The sequence below is a fragment of the Cardiocondyla obscurior genome, linkage group LG06 (assembly GCF_019399895.1).
Source record: "Cardiocondyla obscurior isolate alpha-2009 linkage group LG06, Cobs3.1, whole genome shotgun sequence".
Lineage (NCBI taxonomy): Eukaryota > Metazoa > Arthropoda > Insecta > Hymenoptera > Formicidae > Cardiocondyla > Cardiocondyla obscurior.
Window position 1 is genome coordinate 4,806,450 of NC_091869.1, and position 17,308 is coordinate 4,823,757.

The following is a 17,308-nucleotide window of genomic DNA, read 5'->3' on the forward strand; positions in this document are numbered from 1 at the left end:
GAGTGATTTTGGATAAAGATATTTCGCACCATAGAGAGACCGTCGAAGAGCCAACGAGAAAGCGCATCATCGGATCTCTGACAAAGATTCTCAAGCTCCTGAGAAAAATTCCGGAGAGGTTTAACGATCGGACGTGGGATTGGCGGGGTCCGTTTCTTTCTTTCTCGAGAACCGTGGAAGGTAATTCACGAAAAACGGCGAACCACTACGGGGTGCATTACGCGAACTCGTACGCGTGCAGCAACGGCGCACCGAGCGTGTACACCAGCACCGGTTGTTACACGAACATCAACGGTGGCGGGTTCAACGTGCAGCAGCCGCAACCCCACGAGGATTATCGGCCAATTTATTTTTATGTGGCGCAGCCTTACACGATCCCCTACACCTTCGCCAAGAGGCCGAAACCCGCCGCGTCGTCGCTTCTAAGGGCGGGAAAGCCGCGCGGCAACAATTGCCGCGTCAAATTCTCCAAGCGTCTCGGAAACGCCGACTTCTCGCAGAAGGTCAAGCAAGGCGAGTTCTCGCGGAGTTTGAATCAAGTGCACTTCGCAGAGAGTCAGGGTCAAGGTAATTACACACCTTTTAATTCATTGAAAGTGAAATTAAAGAACTTTTAACTCGACTTGAAACACAATCAGTTGCGTTTCTAAGAAATAATTTACGCAGTTTTTAAACTTGAATTTTAATCTTTTTAAGGCTTCTCACAACATGAATTGTTTGCTCGAAGTAATCATGGCCAAGTGACGAAAGTTGTAATTTGCGCTCTATAAGCGATACAAAATGTCGAAGCTTTGAGTGCTTCGTTTTCAAGACGCTTTCACATCTACGAATTCTACTGCCAGATTCTTCTAGCGGATAATTGCTGCGAAAGTGGCATAGATTCTGCGTGGCATAATTTAAATAGTGACTGTCGTCAAGTAGATCACCGATGTTCGTGCGAAGAGCATCTCTCTCTTTTGCGCGGAAACACGATCGTGTCGCACGAATCTTCAGTCAGTTAAACGAATGGAGAAAACACTGTCCTAGAGAGAAAAGAAATGTGCTTCGCCGATGCATAGACGCGAAAGCTGAAAAGTGCAACAAAAATCTGTTTTATAAAAACATGAATTTTGCAAAAATTAATACAGTTCTTTTCTTTTTTTTTTTTTTTTTTTTCAAGACTTATCTAGTGATAACAAAATATTAGAAATATTAAGGAAAGAATCTGTAGACTAGAAAAACTGTGAAATGTATAATTAATTCATGTATAATTAATTTTTCATTTATGCGAATTTTTCTAGATAAGTCGACACGGCGAATGTTAACGAAGTAAAAAGGAGTCTATTATCATTTCATCTTTATTTCAGTACGCGTGTTTTTAGTTATTCTTCGTTATTTTACGTTAACCGATTTTCTGTTTTTTTTTTCAAATTACTGCATCGCGAATCGCAAAGCCTTCTCTCAAGTAGAACACAGACACGTCGTTTCGTTTGCGCGTGTAAAATCGAAGTGTATTCCGACGTTAAAAATTTGTACTGTTATTCTGACGGTAGCGGCTTCCATCGGTAGGTTCTCATGTACGCGGTGTAACGCGCGGATGATGTTAATAAGATGCAGCGAGGCGAGACTCTGCTCCATGCAGAGATCGCAGAGACGTTTACTTTCCGCGCTACATGCGGGATAGAGGATTCTTTACTTCCGCACGAACGAAGGGAGGAAAGATGCGTATTTCCTTGGATTTTTTTAGACAAACACTTTTATGAATATCTATCGGATAATCATAATAATTTCGACATGCTTGACAAAGTGCAAAAATATTCTTAACGCGAAAAGCGTCAAAGGAAGCATTAAAACAGTGAGAGATGTAATTGAAAGGCATGAGGAAACTGGAAACGAAAAGGTCCTTTAAGTCTTAGCGGTTTTCAATAAATAAGGAAGTTCTACATTTCGTTTTAATTCAATGTTACGAATATTTATTTCAAATCATCACGCACCATTTACATTACGTCTGTGTTCACTCGGTATTTACTGATTTAGAAACTTACATATTTCCAGTAATAAAATATTCGCACAGAAAACGCTAAAAATTGTTAAAAAAGAATATTCAGAAAAAATAGATATTGATTGTCTTGATTAAAATACATTAATGTCATTTTTTCGCAGTTCTCACGAGCTTTCCGAAAACTGGATCATCCCGTGACCCAAGGATGACGTCGATGTTCCGAAGGGGCACGATCTTCGCGACCTTCTTCCTGTCTCTACTGGGTGGTGGGCTGGTTTGCGCCGCTCTTGTAACCCAGCACTGGGTGGAGGCACGACCGTGGCGAACGCCGAATCCTCAGGAAAGCGCTGGCAGAGTTCATTTCGGCCTGTTACAGGGCAAAAAGGAATTAAACGTCGCTTACGGATGGAGGACGTATCACGTGTCCGGTATGCTGGTTTTCCGCCTTTCTCTTTGTGCAATGCTGATTGCGCCTTGCACGTAATCGTTTGATCTTTCTCTTGGTATGACGGGATATATCGCAACCTTGAACGGCATGCAGCACTCTGAACATTAATCGCGCGCGTTCTAATCAGACAATTGATATGCAGAGCGCCGCTGGCTAAGATTTGAAACAATTTAAGGTATGAATTTGTTGCGATAATGTACTTCGCAACTCGCTCTCTTAAGTGTACGAGTATCGAAGGATTACGCAAGCAATAAGCTGAAATATGCCGTTCAAATAAAAATTAGATCTTAAAGACAACTTATTAAAAAGAAATTTATATGGGCGAATATACGTGTATGAAAATGTTGTAAAAGTTTTATGAATTTTCTTTAACACTGTTTCTTTTCAGAATTAACTCGTTGGACTTATCTCGTAATAACTTCATAAATCGTAACGAGAATCGGGCATTGTGCTATCGTGCTGCATACTTTTCGACCTGCGCTTCGAATGACTCGCGCGACGAATTATGATCGCACGGAGATATCCGCGAGAGAAAGGATGATGGAACATGCTGGTATGAGGCAGGACAATAAATCTGAGACTGATAACCGAGTGCATTAGAGTTCTATTCAGCGTCCGACGATGCTTGTAGTTGATGTCGACGTACAGTGTGCATGCGTGCGCGATAAATCACTGATTTGGTAATCGTTAAATTCATTCCATTGATTTCGCGCGCCGATCGAAACGATCACATCGCCAATGGACGCATCGCCACGTCCTTTGTATGAGATACTCGCACTCGCAGTAACTTCCAAAAAATGCAAAATTTACGAGGCTGATGGAAGATTTTAACGGAAATTAATAATTGCAAGTTTTATCAACGCGGAGTTAATAATATATATTTTGGCGCATCTAGTTATTTTTAATATAGCCGTAACATCCAAATGTATTTTTATTGGAATGTTATCAAGAGCTAGATAATTAATTTCTTTCGTAATGAAATTTGTTTCTGATTATTGTAGTTTTTTTTAATTTATTATTGAATTGAAATTATTAATTTCCGGTTTTTCGGTTCATTAAACTTTTAACACTTTCTCAATGTTGAGAAATCTGATCTGTTTCTATTTCCATATTCGCTAAATGCACTTTTGTGAGGCGGCGGTACATTGTGCCACGCGCGAAAAAGATAAATTTCTTGTACACAATGCATAATAATCGTGCCGATGAGCAAGCGACTTTTACGTAGCTATTACGCCGTACTTCCGGAGAAGAACAACAGAATCGCTGGCACGCGCTGTGAGAAACATTTCTCTTTCATTCAGGCGGGTAATAGGTCCAAAGGGATACCTACGTAAACGTGTATTACGCTGTTACGTATCCCACCGGATATTCTTTTAATCGCAACATTTTTGACTAATTCAAACTTTAACTTTCCAACGAAAATGCCAAAAGAAGTCTATTATTTTTTTAATTCTAATTTTGAATTAAAATCTTAGTCAAATATAATAGTCGGAATGGCTTTAATGCCTCTCGTATTAAATCTAATAATTTGATCAAACTTGGTCGATAAGCTAATTAAAAAAAAAAATGCGAGTATGTGCGACGAAACTGTTTCAGACTGTTAATTTTATTTGTTAAGGAGTAAGATGACGAGCGATATTTTAACACGAAATTCGAGCGTATAATTAGAACGTAGCGTATATCTAGAAGCGAGCGTACATGCATGTCGAATTTCTCTCGGTACAAAACCGCAGGCATGTGCATGCTTGCATGTTATCATATATGTAACAAAAAACCATCAAGTTACGAGACACATGCGGGTAACAATAGACGCGGAAACTAGTTTTAGCATGCAAAAATCAACGGCCAAGCCTCGTGGTCTACTTTCACGTGTCCGCGCGCCGGTTGTATCATCACGCGCTTACTGATGCTGACCGTGGCAAAAGTATCGGATTCTAGTACGCGATCAATTTTATGTCGGCTAGAAGGTGGAGAAAGGAAGAAGGAGATGGGAAGAAGGAGCGGTCGATCCACCTGATCGTGGCATTCACAGCTTACATTATGCCACAACGTTTACTGTGCGCATTTTCCAACAGCATTTTCAGTATGAATGCATTATACGCCGATATCGTCGATCATTTTCAACATCTAAACAAATTAAATTATTTGTACATTTATAGAGAAGCTAGTTAGACAGAATCTCGAATCCGAGAACATATTTGAGAAAGATCGAAGCTTTAAGAAATTGAAATTTGATAGATTTCTGATAAGTACGTACGTTGTCTTGTGTGTTGGATTTTTTTTTTATTATGATCACGAGGACGACATTGAGACATAAAAATAAGAAATGCACTATATCGGATTGAAACGATAGGAATATCGCGACTGTCGGTAGATACGTTTTTGAGTACTCGAGTACTTTAATGGTAGATACATTTTCGAGCTGGCGATACGCGTGGAACTTGGCGGGCGCCTCCGGCGAATGCAATGATCCGTTATTCACGCTGTCGTAAGTTGAAATGTCTCACGGAAACTTCGTCGTATCCTAGAACCGTAATGCGCGAAATATTCCTACTTATATTCGTTCTTTCACTCTCGAGCGTACATCACGCCCGAATATAAAATGCGATAGCGGCAGCTTTTAGTTTCCACAGCATGCAATACATCCGCATCAGTGAAAGACGTCAGAAGTAGCGGTGCATTGTAGATATTTTCAAGTATGACGTTACTAAAGATATACTGAAGATATTTTCATATGTAAAGTTAATCGCTCGCGAATTGGCTCGGTTTCAATTTTCGAATATTATGCGGCGCTTGCATAATCGAAGTCCTCGTTCCTATTACATTTCGAGAAGCAATTTAAATTTATGTCAACAGCTATGCCACTATCGATGGCGTATAATACAAAAATTGCTCAAATACGACATAATAATATAAAAAATATATAAAAATTACAAAAATGTATAACTGTCGTATTAAAAAAAAATATTTTTTTGTCATTTTTCCAAGGCATTTATTGGCTCATTATATAATATTTACATTTTGCATATAAAAACATTAATTATTCGAAATATTTACTAATTGATTGTTAAATGTTTCAGTTCCTCAAATGATCCGGCAGGATCCAACAGTTATGTCTTGGGCTCTCTGGATCGGTACATTAACAACAACTTCAGCTGCCCTAGTAGCAGCTGCGGTCGCTGCTCTTTTAGCAGTTTTAAATACAGCTACTTCGCCAAGATCGAAGATTTTATCTATACCTGGAGTATATTTCATAAATATGTTAACGTGTAAGTATTTCTTGAATATTATATACTTTTTATATTAATGCTTTATTATAGATTTATATTTATGGTATCAAATAATTATTAAATCCATAGTATTGATTTTAATAAATTAATAAAGTTCCAAAAATAATTAAAACTCATAAAATAAAATAAAAATGTGAAATTTAATAATTCTAAATAATAATTTTTAAATTTATAAATTACGTGTAGTATGTAGTCTTATTCATGACTTATTTGTAGTGTTGATGTGCTTAGCAAGCACTTGCACTTGGTTAACGCAATATTACACAAGACTGTACATCAATGTGCTTCCAAAGGAGGACATTGATAATATGTGGACCAGCGAAGGTTCTGCTGAGCTTGGTTATTCGTTTTGGTAAAATACATTCTCTTTATACATAAAATTCATCCTTTATATAGCACGTTTCTGATTCATATTATTCTTGAATTAATGATTGAATTATATACAACATTATGAAATGTGGAGCAAATAATTTATTGTTAATATTTAATACTTTTTTTTTAGGCTCGTAGTTAGCGCCGGTGTTGTACATCTTATTAGTATAGCATTAGTCTGCTGGGGAGCAGGTAGAGAAAAAGACGAACGTCTAGAACCAATACCTGCACTTGAAGAAAAAACAGCCGCAGCGATAATGTTATACTGAACACACGTTTTAGTAGTGTAAAAAGTTGACACAAGACAATTCAGTCAACGTTATATTTTTTTCTTTCATGAAGAATCTTTAATTTTATCATCACATTATCATCCAGCGCTCCGTATTGTTAAAGTGTATCAGTTTTTATCAGGATTACGTTGTATAAAATTAAATTGATAGTATCTATATACATCAAGATTGAACGAAAAAATTAATTGACACCAAATGGCAATAATATTTTCATCCATACATTTGTGCCTCGCACAGTTCCTATCTGCCGGGCGTTTATAATTACTTGCCTAATAGTTTTATTTAATAACAAATATTGTGCAATTTCATATCAAATAAAAATATAAATGTAGCCAGTATATTTTAAATGAAATACGCTAAACGTATGAAGTATTTGTCGTATCTGGCAAATTAAAAGTTGGATCTAACGATATGTGTCATCTACGAGTGGCATATAATATATACATTATCCTATTTTATACATATTACATCAGTTCGTAATACTTGTGATTTCAAAGTAATAATAATCAATAAATTTATGAAAAATAAAATATTTTACGTGTAACAACTGTCGATTATAAAAGTTGCATTTAACATTACTACATTAAAAAAAAAATAAAAAAAAAAAACGAGAATGAGGATGAAAAAAATGCTTTATTATAGCTTATTCTATACATAATTCTTTTTATTAATAAGGCCGCAATCTAGACAATTATTATTTCAGACTTTAATTAACAAATTTTTATCGTTGGTATAAACATTCGTATACAGATGTGTATGTAAATTATACACTACGAGTTCAAATGGTATTTCGTTCTATTATTTATATCGAGTTATCTCTTGACATATTTCGTAGTAGTTAAAATCCATTCTTATATCTTTTATATAACATTTTCTTTTTTTTACAAAAGCGATTGTTTTGACTAGACTGGGCTCTTGAGAGAGAATAATATATATATATATTACTACCTATATTTCAATTAGTTTAAGAGAATATTAATAAGCGTGGCATGCTTTTTCTTCGAGACAGTCATTCTTCCTATACAGTTATTTCTTGAGACTATTATATCTATAATAAAAACTTTACTTTATAGGAGTAGTATATTTATTACAATAGTATCGCGGGCGTAATAATAAAATAGTAAATACGTTATAGAACGTGCTACAACCTTCGGACATCCTTTTGTTTTCATTAAGTCGATTTTTATCCGTATACTATATTTCACATATATTACACAGTATCGTTCCCTATAAATGTATGGTCAGAAAAAAATATACATTGAGAAATCATACACTTTTAAAAGAAGATAGAATAAAAAAATTAAATGATAGTGTACAAAAAATCATTGATATCACTGTCTTTTCTAACCTTTGAAACAAAATATTTAAATTATGATAATAGGGTGATTATTAACTGTGAACTAGAAATAGCAAACTGTTATACGCTTAAGATATTTATATATTCAAATAGCTTGAATCTAGATTGGATCTAATCAAATTATCATATTTTTTTTTGTCCAATTCTTTCTATGTATCTATTTATTAAAACTATCTCCCTCTCATTTTTTCGTCTAGAAGAATAAAGCCACGCAAAAAAACAATAAAAATGGACAGACTTCCGTATTAGATAAAAAGTCTATTTAAATGTATATATATATATATATTTATTTATATATATTTATATATATTATATCGCTCTCTAGATTATATATGTTATTATATAAAGTTATATTTTATTAACTCAGGCTTTAATGTTAGCGCCGACTGACTTTCGACCAGCCATCATCCTCTAATGGTCTTCTTTCGTCAGATTTAGGCGGAAGTCTGTCATCATCTTTATGATCATCTGGTCTGAAATATATAAAATATCGAAATTTGAGATTTAAAATCAAGGGGGTTGATGTTTATGAAACTCGGTTGAAACTTATGTAACACAACGTGTATGACGAAATCTATACAAGAAAATTTATACAAATTGTCCTTTATTTTATTGTAAAATAATACAGTAATATTAATAAGTAGTAATACAATTGTTAATACAATTTTTTAGGTTTAATTTAAAATACAATTTTTTATACTAATTTCTCCAAATATACTCACTCGCGTTTGAGTGGTTCTCTCGGAGAATCTTGAGGCGGATCGCGTTTCCGCCAGTCCTGGCTGATATTTCGTGTTGGTTCATCACGACGGTCGCGATAACTAACACGGCGATCAGACATTCTACCACGATCTCGATCTCTATCCTCGCGTATTGCTTCACGTGGAATTTCGCGTACCTGTAATCATAACAAATTATATGTAAAACATTTTACAGTGTATGCAACGTATATTGTACTGAAAGGACGTATACTCACTCCACGTCCATCCACTCCACGGTCACGATCACGATCGCGATCATCTCTTTTATCGAAACCACGATTGTCTAGCCTATCTCGATCTTTTAGATCATCTTTATCGAAATTATCATCTTTCCTCCATTTCTCTGTATCTTTCTTCCATCGGTCAGATTCATCGTTTCTTCTCCATTTATCAGCATCGCCGCGACGTTCTGGTTGTTCTCTTCTTTTCCACGAAGAATCTTCAATTTTATCGTCACGCTTTCTCCAGCGATCTGCATCATTTTTGACTCCATCGGAGTCTTTGTCAGTATTACGTCGCCATGACTCCAACGCTAATGATAACAGAAAATAATACAAAACAGTATAAATTTTATCAATATATATATATATATATATATATATATATATATATATATATATATGTGAAAACATTTAGTGAAAAGATATGGAAATAAATTGTACTCACAAGGTTTTGGACCATCGCGATCGCGATCACGATCACGATCGCGGTCACGGTCACGGTCACGCTCACGATCACGGTCACGGTCGCGATCACGTTCGCGATCGCGATCACGATCAAATTCTCTATCCGCACGACGCCATGTCGAAGCCAATTCTTTATCTCTCTGTCGTTCTTCTTCCAATTTACGTTCAATTTCTGCTTCCTTGGCTCTAATAATCTCGGCTTGTTTCTTAAGTTTGGCCAAACGTTCAGCTTCTTTGGCTTCCTCTTCGGCCCGTCTGACTCTCTCCTCTTCTTCTCTCTTGGCCCTTTCTTCTTCGAGACGTTTCTTTTCCTCTTCCTGTTTAATACGCAACTCTTCTAGTCGTCTTCGTTCAGCAGCTTCCGCACGTTCTCTCTCCCATTTTATTTTACGTTCTTGTTTACGTTCCTGTTTGCGTTTTAATAATCGCTTGGCACGTTCCTCGTTCATTAGTTTCTCAAATTCTTTTAATTTTTCTAAATATATGCTCCTACGTTCAGCCAAGATTTTAGCTAGGAAGATGTCGTGATCTTCTTTCATACGTCCTAAGCGTTCTTGTGTCGCGACAGCCTCTTGTCTTTCTTCGATAGCTGCAGCAATTCGCTCATCTTCCTGTTGTCGCCAGAGCTGTTTCGCTTGCTGCATTCTGTCCTGTACGGCCTTCTCCAGCAGCGGTATCTCTTCAAGTCGTTTAGCACGCTCAAGATAGTCAACCTTCTTTTCCTGGGATTTGAGCTTCTGTTGCATCTCCCTACGCTCTTTCTGCAGTTCTTCAGCTTCCCGCGCTGCAATCTGCTCAGCGTCTAGCTTTTTGATTTCATCCTCGTCTAATTTCTTCAGAACTTTTTGTCCGTGACTTGTCTGTGAGATCTGCTGCATCTTTTCCTTCAGATGACGATCTTTTATCTGCTGAATCTCGCTCTGCTGACGCTTTCGTTCACGTTCCTCTCGCTCCTGTTCCAGCCGCTTTTGCTCGGCCAACATCTGCTGCCGCTGGAGTTCCTCTTGTCGGCGCATTTCTTCCTCCTCGCGGACTGTATTGATATGCTCGATGTATTCTTTTCGTTCTTCAATAATTTTATGTCTGCCCAATATTCTTTGATGTTCTTTCATTTTTGTTTCGTGATAGTGAGCGACCATAGCGTTGCGTAGTTTCTCACGTTCAAGTTTCTTCTTATTAGGATTAATTACGTTAATGGCACGGTGCAACACGGTCGCCATGTTCACCAATTGGCAGCGTATTTGTTCAGAGGGCATCGCCTGCAATACAGGACCATCTGGGTGATCCTCTCGTTGCGCCTCTGAGAGGTCGACTCCGAAATGAACACATGTCTTGCCATGGTCTATTCTTATTTGCATGTCGTTATAACGCACGCAGTCCACCAAAAGACGTTCGAGGTGAAAATCAGTAGTGAATTTAGCGAGCTCTAAGAGCCTCGAAAATTGTACTGTTTGATAAACTTGAGAAATCTGATGAACAAGACGCACGAGTGTAACATCCTGCAAAGCTGGGACATATTGAATTAACGGACTGTTTTCGTCGGCCTGTAACGTCTGAATAACAGAATCGACTCTGGTACAAAGTTCTAAGGGATGAAATTCCACTTCCAACCATGAATATAACTCTTGCAACTGCGGTGATGCGAGACTGACAACATTTAAGCGCACAATATCTTTCAACAGAGATACGCGCGTCGGTGGCTGTGAGAGACCCAAAAGAGTCGCGAGTTTCTGTGCTTTTTCTAGAGGACTTTTATCAGTTTCTATAAAACGATCGAATTCAGGATGTGCGGATGGCAAAGGTATTGACAACGTTGCCAATAATACACGATTAGCCATTCGTTGCTGTTCTTCCGAAGACATGTTTTTTTTCATTTCACGCGAGAGTTGTAAGAGTTTGAACAATGCGGCCGCGTGGAACAGATAATTACCAGCTTTCCAGAAAACCATCGCCAACTTCTGATAATAATTAGCCATAGTTTTAGGAACAGGTAACTTCTTGGATAAATTCATCATGCCATGAACATCTTCCGAAGATTTAAACGCCTCTTGCCACAATTCCATCTGAATTGCTGAATCCAATTGATTTAATCTAGTTTCTAAGTTAAGCTGCTGCGTTTCTGCTTTATTCATAGAGACATTCGAGACAAGCGGAGGCAGTTTACAGATCTCTTCAAGGTGTTTCCGTAATTTTTCGCACAACTTACGAAATTCAGTCTTGCGATTATATTCCAAACAAAATTGAAAGGCCATACGTGCAATATCGTGATATAATGTTTCAACATGCGCGTTTGTTCTGAGCAATTCCAAACACTGGCAGTATGACTCCCATAAGAACTTCACCCACGGCGTCAAAATAGTACGGTCACTTCTATCTTGTGCATCTTCTCCGCTAACGGCAGATAGCAAGATACTTTCTGGCGTAGCAAGATTATCGAGATCATCAATATCAATGACTGCCTGTTGACTCTGTTTACGCGCTGCATTAGTTTTTTCTTCAGCCATTTTCAAATAACCACGTATAACATTTTCCAAACTTCCAACGTTGACCGATTGAAACATATTCCTGTACTGGAACAACCCCTCCTTTGCTATGTGTGACTTCTTCAGTTCCACACAAAGGTCCAAATATTTGAACATTATCGGTTCTAAAACCGATTCCGACCAGTTGTACGTCCATTTTTTATTCCGGAAGACTTCTTGTAATGTATCTAACGCTCGAGCTGGTTTGCCCACTTCTATAAACTCTGTTTGAAAAAAGGGGAGAGAAATATTAGCATACCATGTAAACTATATTTAATATAAACTTTTATATCTAAATATATATAAGAATTAATTACACAAGAAAGATAATGTCGATATATATAATAAGACTTAACATATTAAGTGCTCGTTTTATTTATACAACAGACATGATAATACAAAAAAGAATTACAGATTTAAAAAAAAAAAAATTAATAAAAAACGATACAATTGAGATTAGGTTGGAATTTGTCTAATTAAAGCCAAGTTGACTTAATTCAATATTAATTCTTCAATTTTTTTAAACTGATTAAATTCCAATTTAATTATAATTTCAAGATATAGTCTAAATATGAACTTAAAAAGATATTTAAATTAATAAAAAAAAGTTTAAACATCTAGAACAAAGATATAAATTAAACCCATATTTTCTAACATATTTTTATCAATTTCTAAGCAACAATTATATAGATATAAAAAATTAGAAAGGTACAAAAGCTGCACATATGAGAATTAAAATATCCACGAGGTTATTCTATTGCATTCAACGATATCACAGGCGCTCGGGCAAAAATTATTTAACGAGCATTCTTTCCCAACAAATTCTAAATACAATTGCCGACCAACGTTATCACTTGAACCCGCGCGTTATAAGCCTTATGTGCTTATTCGTAAGGTAACATGAAGACGCGTATTGTACCGCGGAAGGTAGAAGGAGCGTCGTGCGATAATTTAAAGAGCGGGATCGTAGCATGCCCGTGATCGCGGGGCGCGACCGATGCGTGCAGATCCCCATCCGAGTGGCGGGCAACCTTGAGGGTAAGCCAATCTTTCGAGCACTGTGCGGCTTGACGGAGGTGCGATCGTTAGAGATCTAAAATCGGTCCTCGCGTAAGGAAACAACGGGAAGATGAAGTCACACGTTCTTCGACTGGGCGACCGCGAGCGGCGTGAAGCCTGTCGTCTTTCGTCGCGCGAGATCCGATGCCATCATGGCCATGTCACGCTCTCGTGCGGGACGTCAGGCGGAACCTCGCGACTTACCGTTCGCTCGTTTCAGGGCGTTCTCAGGCCGCTGCCCGTAGCGTGCCATGGTTCCTCTTCGCAGTCGCGGTTACACTTCCACCGTGAACACTGTTAGGAGTTCGGCGACGACCAACAGACGTCCGTAAAACGTCGCGTGTGCAGCAACGTGCGCTCGGCAGCCTCGACACCTCTCGTTGACCGCGTGTACCGGATAGGAGAGGCGGCCACCGAGGAAAGATGGCTTCCCGTAATATGCTAGTCAATACGTGCTCTGCGACGTTCGATATAGGACGACGGCCGTTTTCTTCGTGAAATAATCGTGCGGTCGCAAAGAAATCGCGTACGTTATTCGGTAAGCTGCAAGATACTTTGATATCTGCTGATTAGTTGATAGACACCTGCATCGTGACCACCGTGATATTTACGAATTGATGTTTGACATTAGCAGTAAGGAATCGATCTCTCACTTTCGATACTCAAGTTCGATACTCGGTGTCTGACTTGTCCATGCGCATCACCTTATAGTCCACGGAGAATCAACGCCTGATTGGTCCATGTGCATCACTTTATGCACAGAGGGCTTACGTGACCGACATGCGTAGTTTTTCTCTTCTCGACTGTTAAATTCGAATGACGAGAGCTCATGGAGTTGACATCGCGAGTGCATTGTAAGTGTTTCTCGTTTTCTGTATTCATCGAGAGCACATCGTTGTTACTTCCCGTGGTGATCTTGCAAGTGTGGTCTTACGAACAATCGAATTTCGATCACGGATCGTGGACCATGGAACGTTCAGGACGTTCTGGTCATCTCCGAGCTGCCGACATCGCTGAGCTGCCGACATCGCCGAGTCGTCGACATGGTGAGTGGTGCGTAGAAGTATTTTTCGTCTTCTGTATTCATCGAGAGCACATCGTTGTTACTCTCATTGGTGACCCTGCAACTGTAGTCTTACGAACATTCAGATCTGGATCACGGATCGTGAACCATGGACTGTTTGGGTCGTTCGGGTCATCGCCAAGCTGCCGACATCGCCGAGTTGCCGGCATCACCGAGTCGTCGACATGGTAAGTGCGTAGAACTATTTTTCATCTTCTGTATTCAACGAGAGCATATCGCTGTTATCTCAATGGTGACCTCGCAAGTATATGTTATTAATCGAGCAAAACTTGCTTTGTTTCAGATAAAGATTTAGAGGAGAAACTGGACAATTTTCGCGAGTGTTGTGTGAGGAAGAAGGAATCTGCATTCCGACATTCAACATCCTGAGAGGAGGAAGAGGCCTCGGACAGGCATCTTGCGTCAGCGGAGCAACCCTGAGGTAAGAATCAATTTTTCTTTGCACATAATTTATATTAGCTTTGTCGTTTTCGTAATAAATTACTTTATTTTTAATTATTTTATTTAAAAAAAATTAGAGACGCGTATAATTTTTTGTATTATAGAGGAACCTTTTTTCAATATGTCTACAATTTAATTTTATTTGTTTGTATGTTACAGGATCGTCATAGCTGTACCTCCGCTGCAGCGCATCGGTCGGTGAGTTGCATGGCTTTTTTTTTTTTTTAATATTAACACTTGGGGGATCTACTCTACTGATCAAAAAATAAAATTTATTCTGCGACATAAAATAAAATAATTTAATAGTATCGTCTCCCCTTATATAATACAAAATTATAAAAAATATTAATAAAAGAAAAATTGCATTACTCGCATAAAACGTTTCGCAACTGCCTACTTTTAGTTGTACATTTACTAACTCATTAATTTATGTATAATTTGTGTATAATTCTATTTACAGGGCTCCGAAGATGTTGTCTAAGCAAAACGTTCGTTCTGCTCAGATAAAATCTGAAGGAGAATTTCTCGCCGCCGATATTAATTATTAAACGAACTGCAGTTCGTTGGTCGTTCAAGAAATGCCGAATAAGTTGACGGACGATAAAATTTTATCACTCGATTTTTGTAAACGCGAGTGCCGTACACCAGCGCACGAAAGAGAGTGTAATTAACTTTCGCGATTATAAATTCACGGTCGCGATTTTCGCAAGTGTCCTATACGCGGAAGGAAGCTACAACCCAGACGGAGAGGAGGAGGAGGAGGCTCGAGATGGGCATCAGGCTTCGACAGAGCAACACCTCGGTAAGCATTATTTCTCATAGCATAAAACTATAATAAAGAAATTTTTAATAAGAGAAAAAAACCTTAAGTTTTAGAAAAATCAGACCTCATTCAGAAAATAAATGATTCATTATTAAAGATCTAATTGAAAAGCAAATTAGCAACGCGTTGTTTTATTTTATAATAATGGACATTTTTTTGAGCAGCCCTCTTTAATTTAAATTTTCTATTTGTATGTTACAGTGTCATCGTAACTGCATAGCTGAACTCTGTCGCTGCGCATCGAAACGGTGAGTCAATATATTTTTTTCACAACGTCAATGTTATAAAAAATTAAACGGTACGCGTTAAAAAATAATATAAATATATATTAAATAATATTAAAATCAGCAACAATTAAACTTCTACATCCCTTTTTTAAAATAAGAAATAATAAAATAATAGGAAATAAATACATCTTATATTTTATTTTCATTCTTTATCATATTGAAAAACTTTGATTCGTAATTTATCATAGTACAAAGAGACTCTCAGCGATAGCTAAATTAATGAGAAAACTTTCTACAGCTGGTGCTAAGTTCTTCTCTTTAAATATCTCGACAGATATCATTCTTTTACCATCCGGTGCTTGCACTGTCGCTAGCGAAGTTAATTGATTCAGTAGATCTTGCGTTTTATCATTTATCTCAGATATAACTTGTGCCTCCGTGTAGCTTTGATTCTCACAGAGCTGAACCATGAACAAGGCTATCTCTTTGTGGGTTTTCGTCATTGTAAGACTTTCTGAAATTAAATAAAAATAGACGATTAGAAAAACGTAATTTTATTATAAAATGATAGTAAAAATGTTACGTGGAAATGAACAAAATAATTAGATTTTTTTCTTATTACCTTTGGCATGTGGTGCTACAGTAATTTCTCTAGCAGGAATGTTTACAAGTAGATCGTACAAATCTATTCTTGAGGATATCGAGCTATTACTGCAGCCTGCCACATAATGTGAATATTTCTGTAACAGTAATAATTATATTACGCATATCAAGTATTTATTTCTTTTCTGCTATCTTCTTGTATAAAATACTTACCTTTAGTTCAATTAACTCGTCATTTACCAAGTCAATCCAGGGAAATAGATTGTCAGTGACTTTTCTATGTTTCATTAATGCAGGAAATGTTCTTATCCACTTAAGAAGCTGTTCTAAGCTGTGATGATACACAATAATTTTCTTTTTCAATAAGAGGGCGGTATATATCAAAATTGTTTCCAACTCGAATGTTTTAATTAGTTCCTTCACATTGGTATTAGGCGCAAAACGATGGGTATTAAAATCATCAGAGACAAACGTTCCATTTTCCTGCGTTGAACACGATCCTTTTGTGAACACTGATAAATATAATTGCAAAATCTCGGTAGGTTTCCCCGTTTTGCAATACATCTTGCTAAGAACTCTCGAAAGCACTTCATATTTTTGTGGATTGAAATCCTTTGCGAAGAGTACTAGGGCAAACTGTTTTACCTGAAATAATTTTAGAGAATTAAGATGTAGCACTTTGAATATATATAAAATAAAAATTTGTTTTTTAATAAGAAGTAGAAGCTTATAAGTGGATACTTACTTTTGGTAGTTTATCAGAATCAAATACCTCGCTATAATATATGTAAAACCAATCGTGACCATGTCTCGCGCATACAAATACATGAGGTGACGAATGCTCCAATTTTAAATTACATTTCCTCGTGACTACAATCTTTTGAGATTCCGTAACCGCTGGATACGACCATGTCCACAAGACATCTCCGTTACAGTCTTTTTCTATATTTTGGATTCTTGATTAAGCACAAGGCAAAGTATGCATTTATCACATTTTAACACTATCATAAAAATGGTGTACCTATTATACTGCAGGACAGGAGATCTGTTAGTGGTGCCATTTGGTGTCTTCCAAAATAAGTAATTTAATACGAATAAATAATTAACAATAACAATTGTTAGAATTAATAGATTAGAGTACTAGTTACTTCCTACGTTTTAGTAATATACAAAATATTTTTTCTCTTGCACTTTCTATAGCAGGCACTATCCTGCATTATTGATAATTACAACTTTAATGCTATTTTATTGGAAGATACAGACTACTGTCAAATCACTAAATAGAGGTTATGTTTGAATTTTCTCACTCTAGTAGAGTTTCTACACTTTTCCTTTCTCTCTCTCTCTCTCTCTCTCTCTCTTTC

The 17,308-nt window shown here is 37.2% G+C and overlaps 4 protein-coding genes across 4 annotated transcripts in view; 2 read left to right on the forward strand and 2 right to left on the reverse strand.

The window, feature by feature from the left end:
• Positions 1–55: 55 nt before the first annotated feature.
• Positions 56–7,742, forward strand: LOC139103763 (uncharacterized). The gene is made up of 5 exons (XM_070658758.1): positions 56–567; positions 2,143–2,409; positions 5,510–5,698; positions 5,936–6,071; positions 6,222–7,742. Exons 2-5 carry the CDS (start codon positions 2,187–2,189, stop codon positions 6,358–6,360), a joined length of 687 nt encoding a protein of 228 aa, XP_070514859.1. The 5' UTR covers positions 56–567; positions 2,143–2,186; the 3' UTR covers positions 6,361–7,742.
• Positions 7,252–13,169, reverse strand: Eif3a (eukaryotic translation initiation factor 3 subunit A). The gene is made up of 5 exons (XM_070658713.1): positions 12,971–13,169; positions 9,166–11,931; positions 8,715–9,031; positions 8,461–8,636; positions 7,252–8,211 (listed from the first exon to the last, which is right to left on the reverse strand). Exons 1-5 carry the CDS (start codon positions 13,017–13,019, stop codon positions 8,115–8,117), a joined length of 3,405 nt encoding a protein of 1,134 aa, XP_070514814.1. The 5' UTR covers positions 13,020–13,169; the 3' UTR covers positions 7,252–8,114.
• Positions 13,170–14,142: 973 nt separating this feature from the next.
• The window catches only part of LOC139103766 (eukaryotic translation initiation factor 4E type 3), a 57,442-nt gene continuing 54,276 nt past the window's right edge, over positions 14,143–17,308 (forward strand). Inside the window, exons 1-4 of the mRNA XM_070658763.1 lie at positions 14,143–14,271; positions 14,451–14,489; positions 14,752–15,093; positions 15,316–15,362. Of these exons, the coding sequence (XP_070514864.1) occupies positions 15,061–15,093; positions 15,316–15,362 (80 nt within the window). The 5' untranslated portion in view covers positions 14,143–14,271; positions 14,451–14,489; positions 14,752–15,060. The remainder of the gene's footprint in view (positions 14,272–14,450; positions 14,490–14,751; positions 15,094–15,315; positions 15,363–17,308) is intronic.
• LOC139103757 (putative DENN domain-containing protein 10 B) lies at positions 15,353–17,299 on the reverse strand. The gene is made up of 5 exons (XM_070658747.1): positions 16,966–17,299; positions 16,690–16,886; positions 16,158–16,589; positions 15,964–16,081; positions 15,353–15,855 (listed from the first exon to the last, which is right to left on the reverse strand). Exons 1-5 carry the CDS (start codon positions 17,003–17,005, stop codon positions 15,584–15,586), a joined length of 1,059 nt encoding a protein of 352 aa, XP_070514848.1. The 5' UTR covers positions 17,006–17,299; the 3' UTR covers positions 15,353–15,583.

Coding starts and splice junctions, on each gene's coding strand:
- LOC139103763 (XM_070658758.1), top strand. CDS start 2,187: ATGACGTCGATGTTCCGAAGGGGCACGATCTTCGCGACCTTCTTCCTG. Junction 2,410..5,509: donor GAGGACGTATCACGTGTCCG/GTATGCTGGTTT, acceptor TAAATGTTTCAG/TTCCTCAAATGATCCGGCAG. Junction 6,072..6,221: donor GAGCTTGGTTATTCGTTTTG/GTAAAATACATT, acceptor CTTTTTTTTTAG/GCTCGTAGTTAGCGCCGGTG.
- Eif3a (XM_070658713.1), bottom strand. CDS start 13,019: ATGGCACGCTACGGGCAGCGGCCTGAGAACGCCCTGAAACGAGCGAAC. Junction 9,032..9,165: donor TCGCGATGGTCCAAAACCTT/GTGAGTACAATT, acceptor TGTTATCATTAG/CGTTGGAGTCATGGCGACGT. Junction 8,637..8,714: donor GTGGAGTGGATGGACGTGGA/GTGAGTATACGT, acceptor TTATGATTACAG/GTACGCGAAATTCCACGTGA.
- LOC139103757 (XM_070658747.1), bottom strand. CDS start 17,005: ATGGCACCACTAACAGATCTCCTGTCCTGCAGTATAATAG. Junction 16,082..16,157: donor ACGAGTTAATTGAACTAAAG/GTAAGTATTTTA, acceptor TTACTGTTACAG/AAATATTCACATTATGTGGC. Junction 15,856..15,963: donor TGTAGCACCACATGCCAAAG/GTAATAAGAAAA, acceptor ATTTAATTTCAG/AAAGTCTTACAATGACGAAA.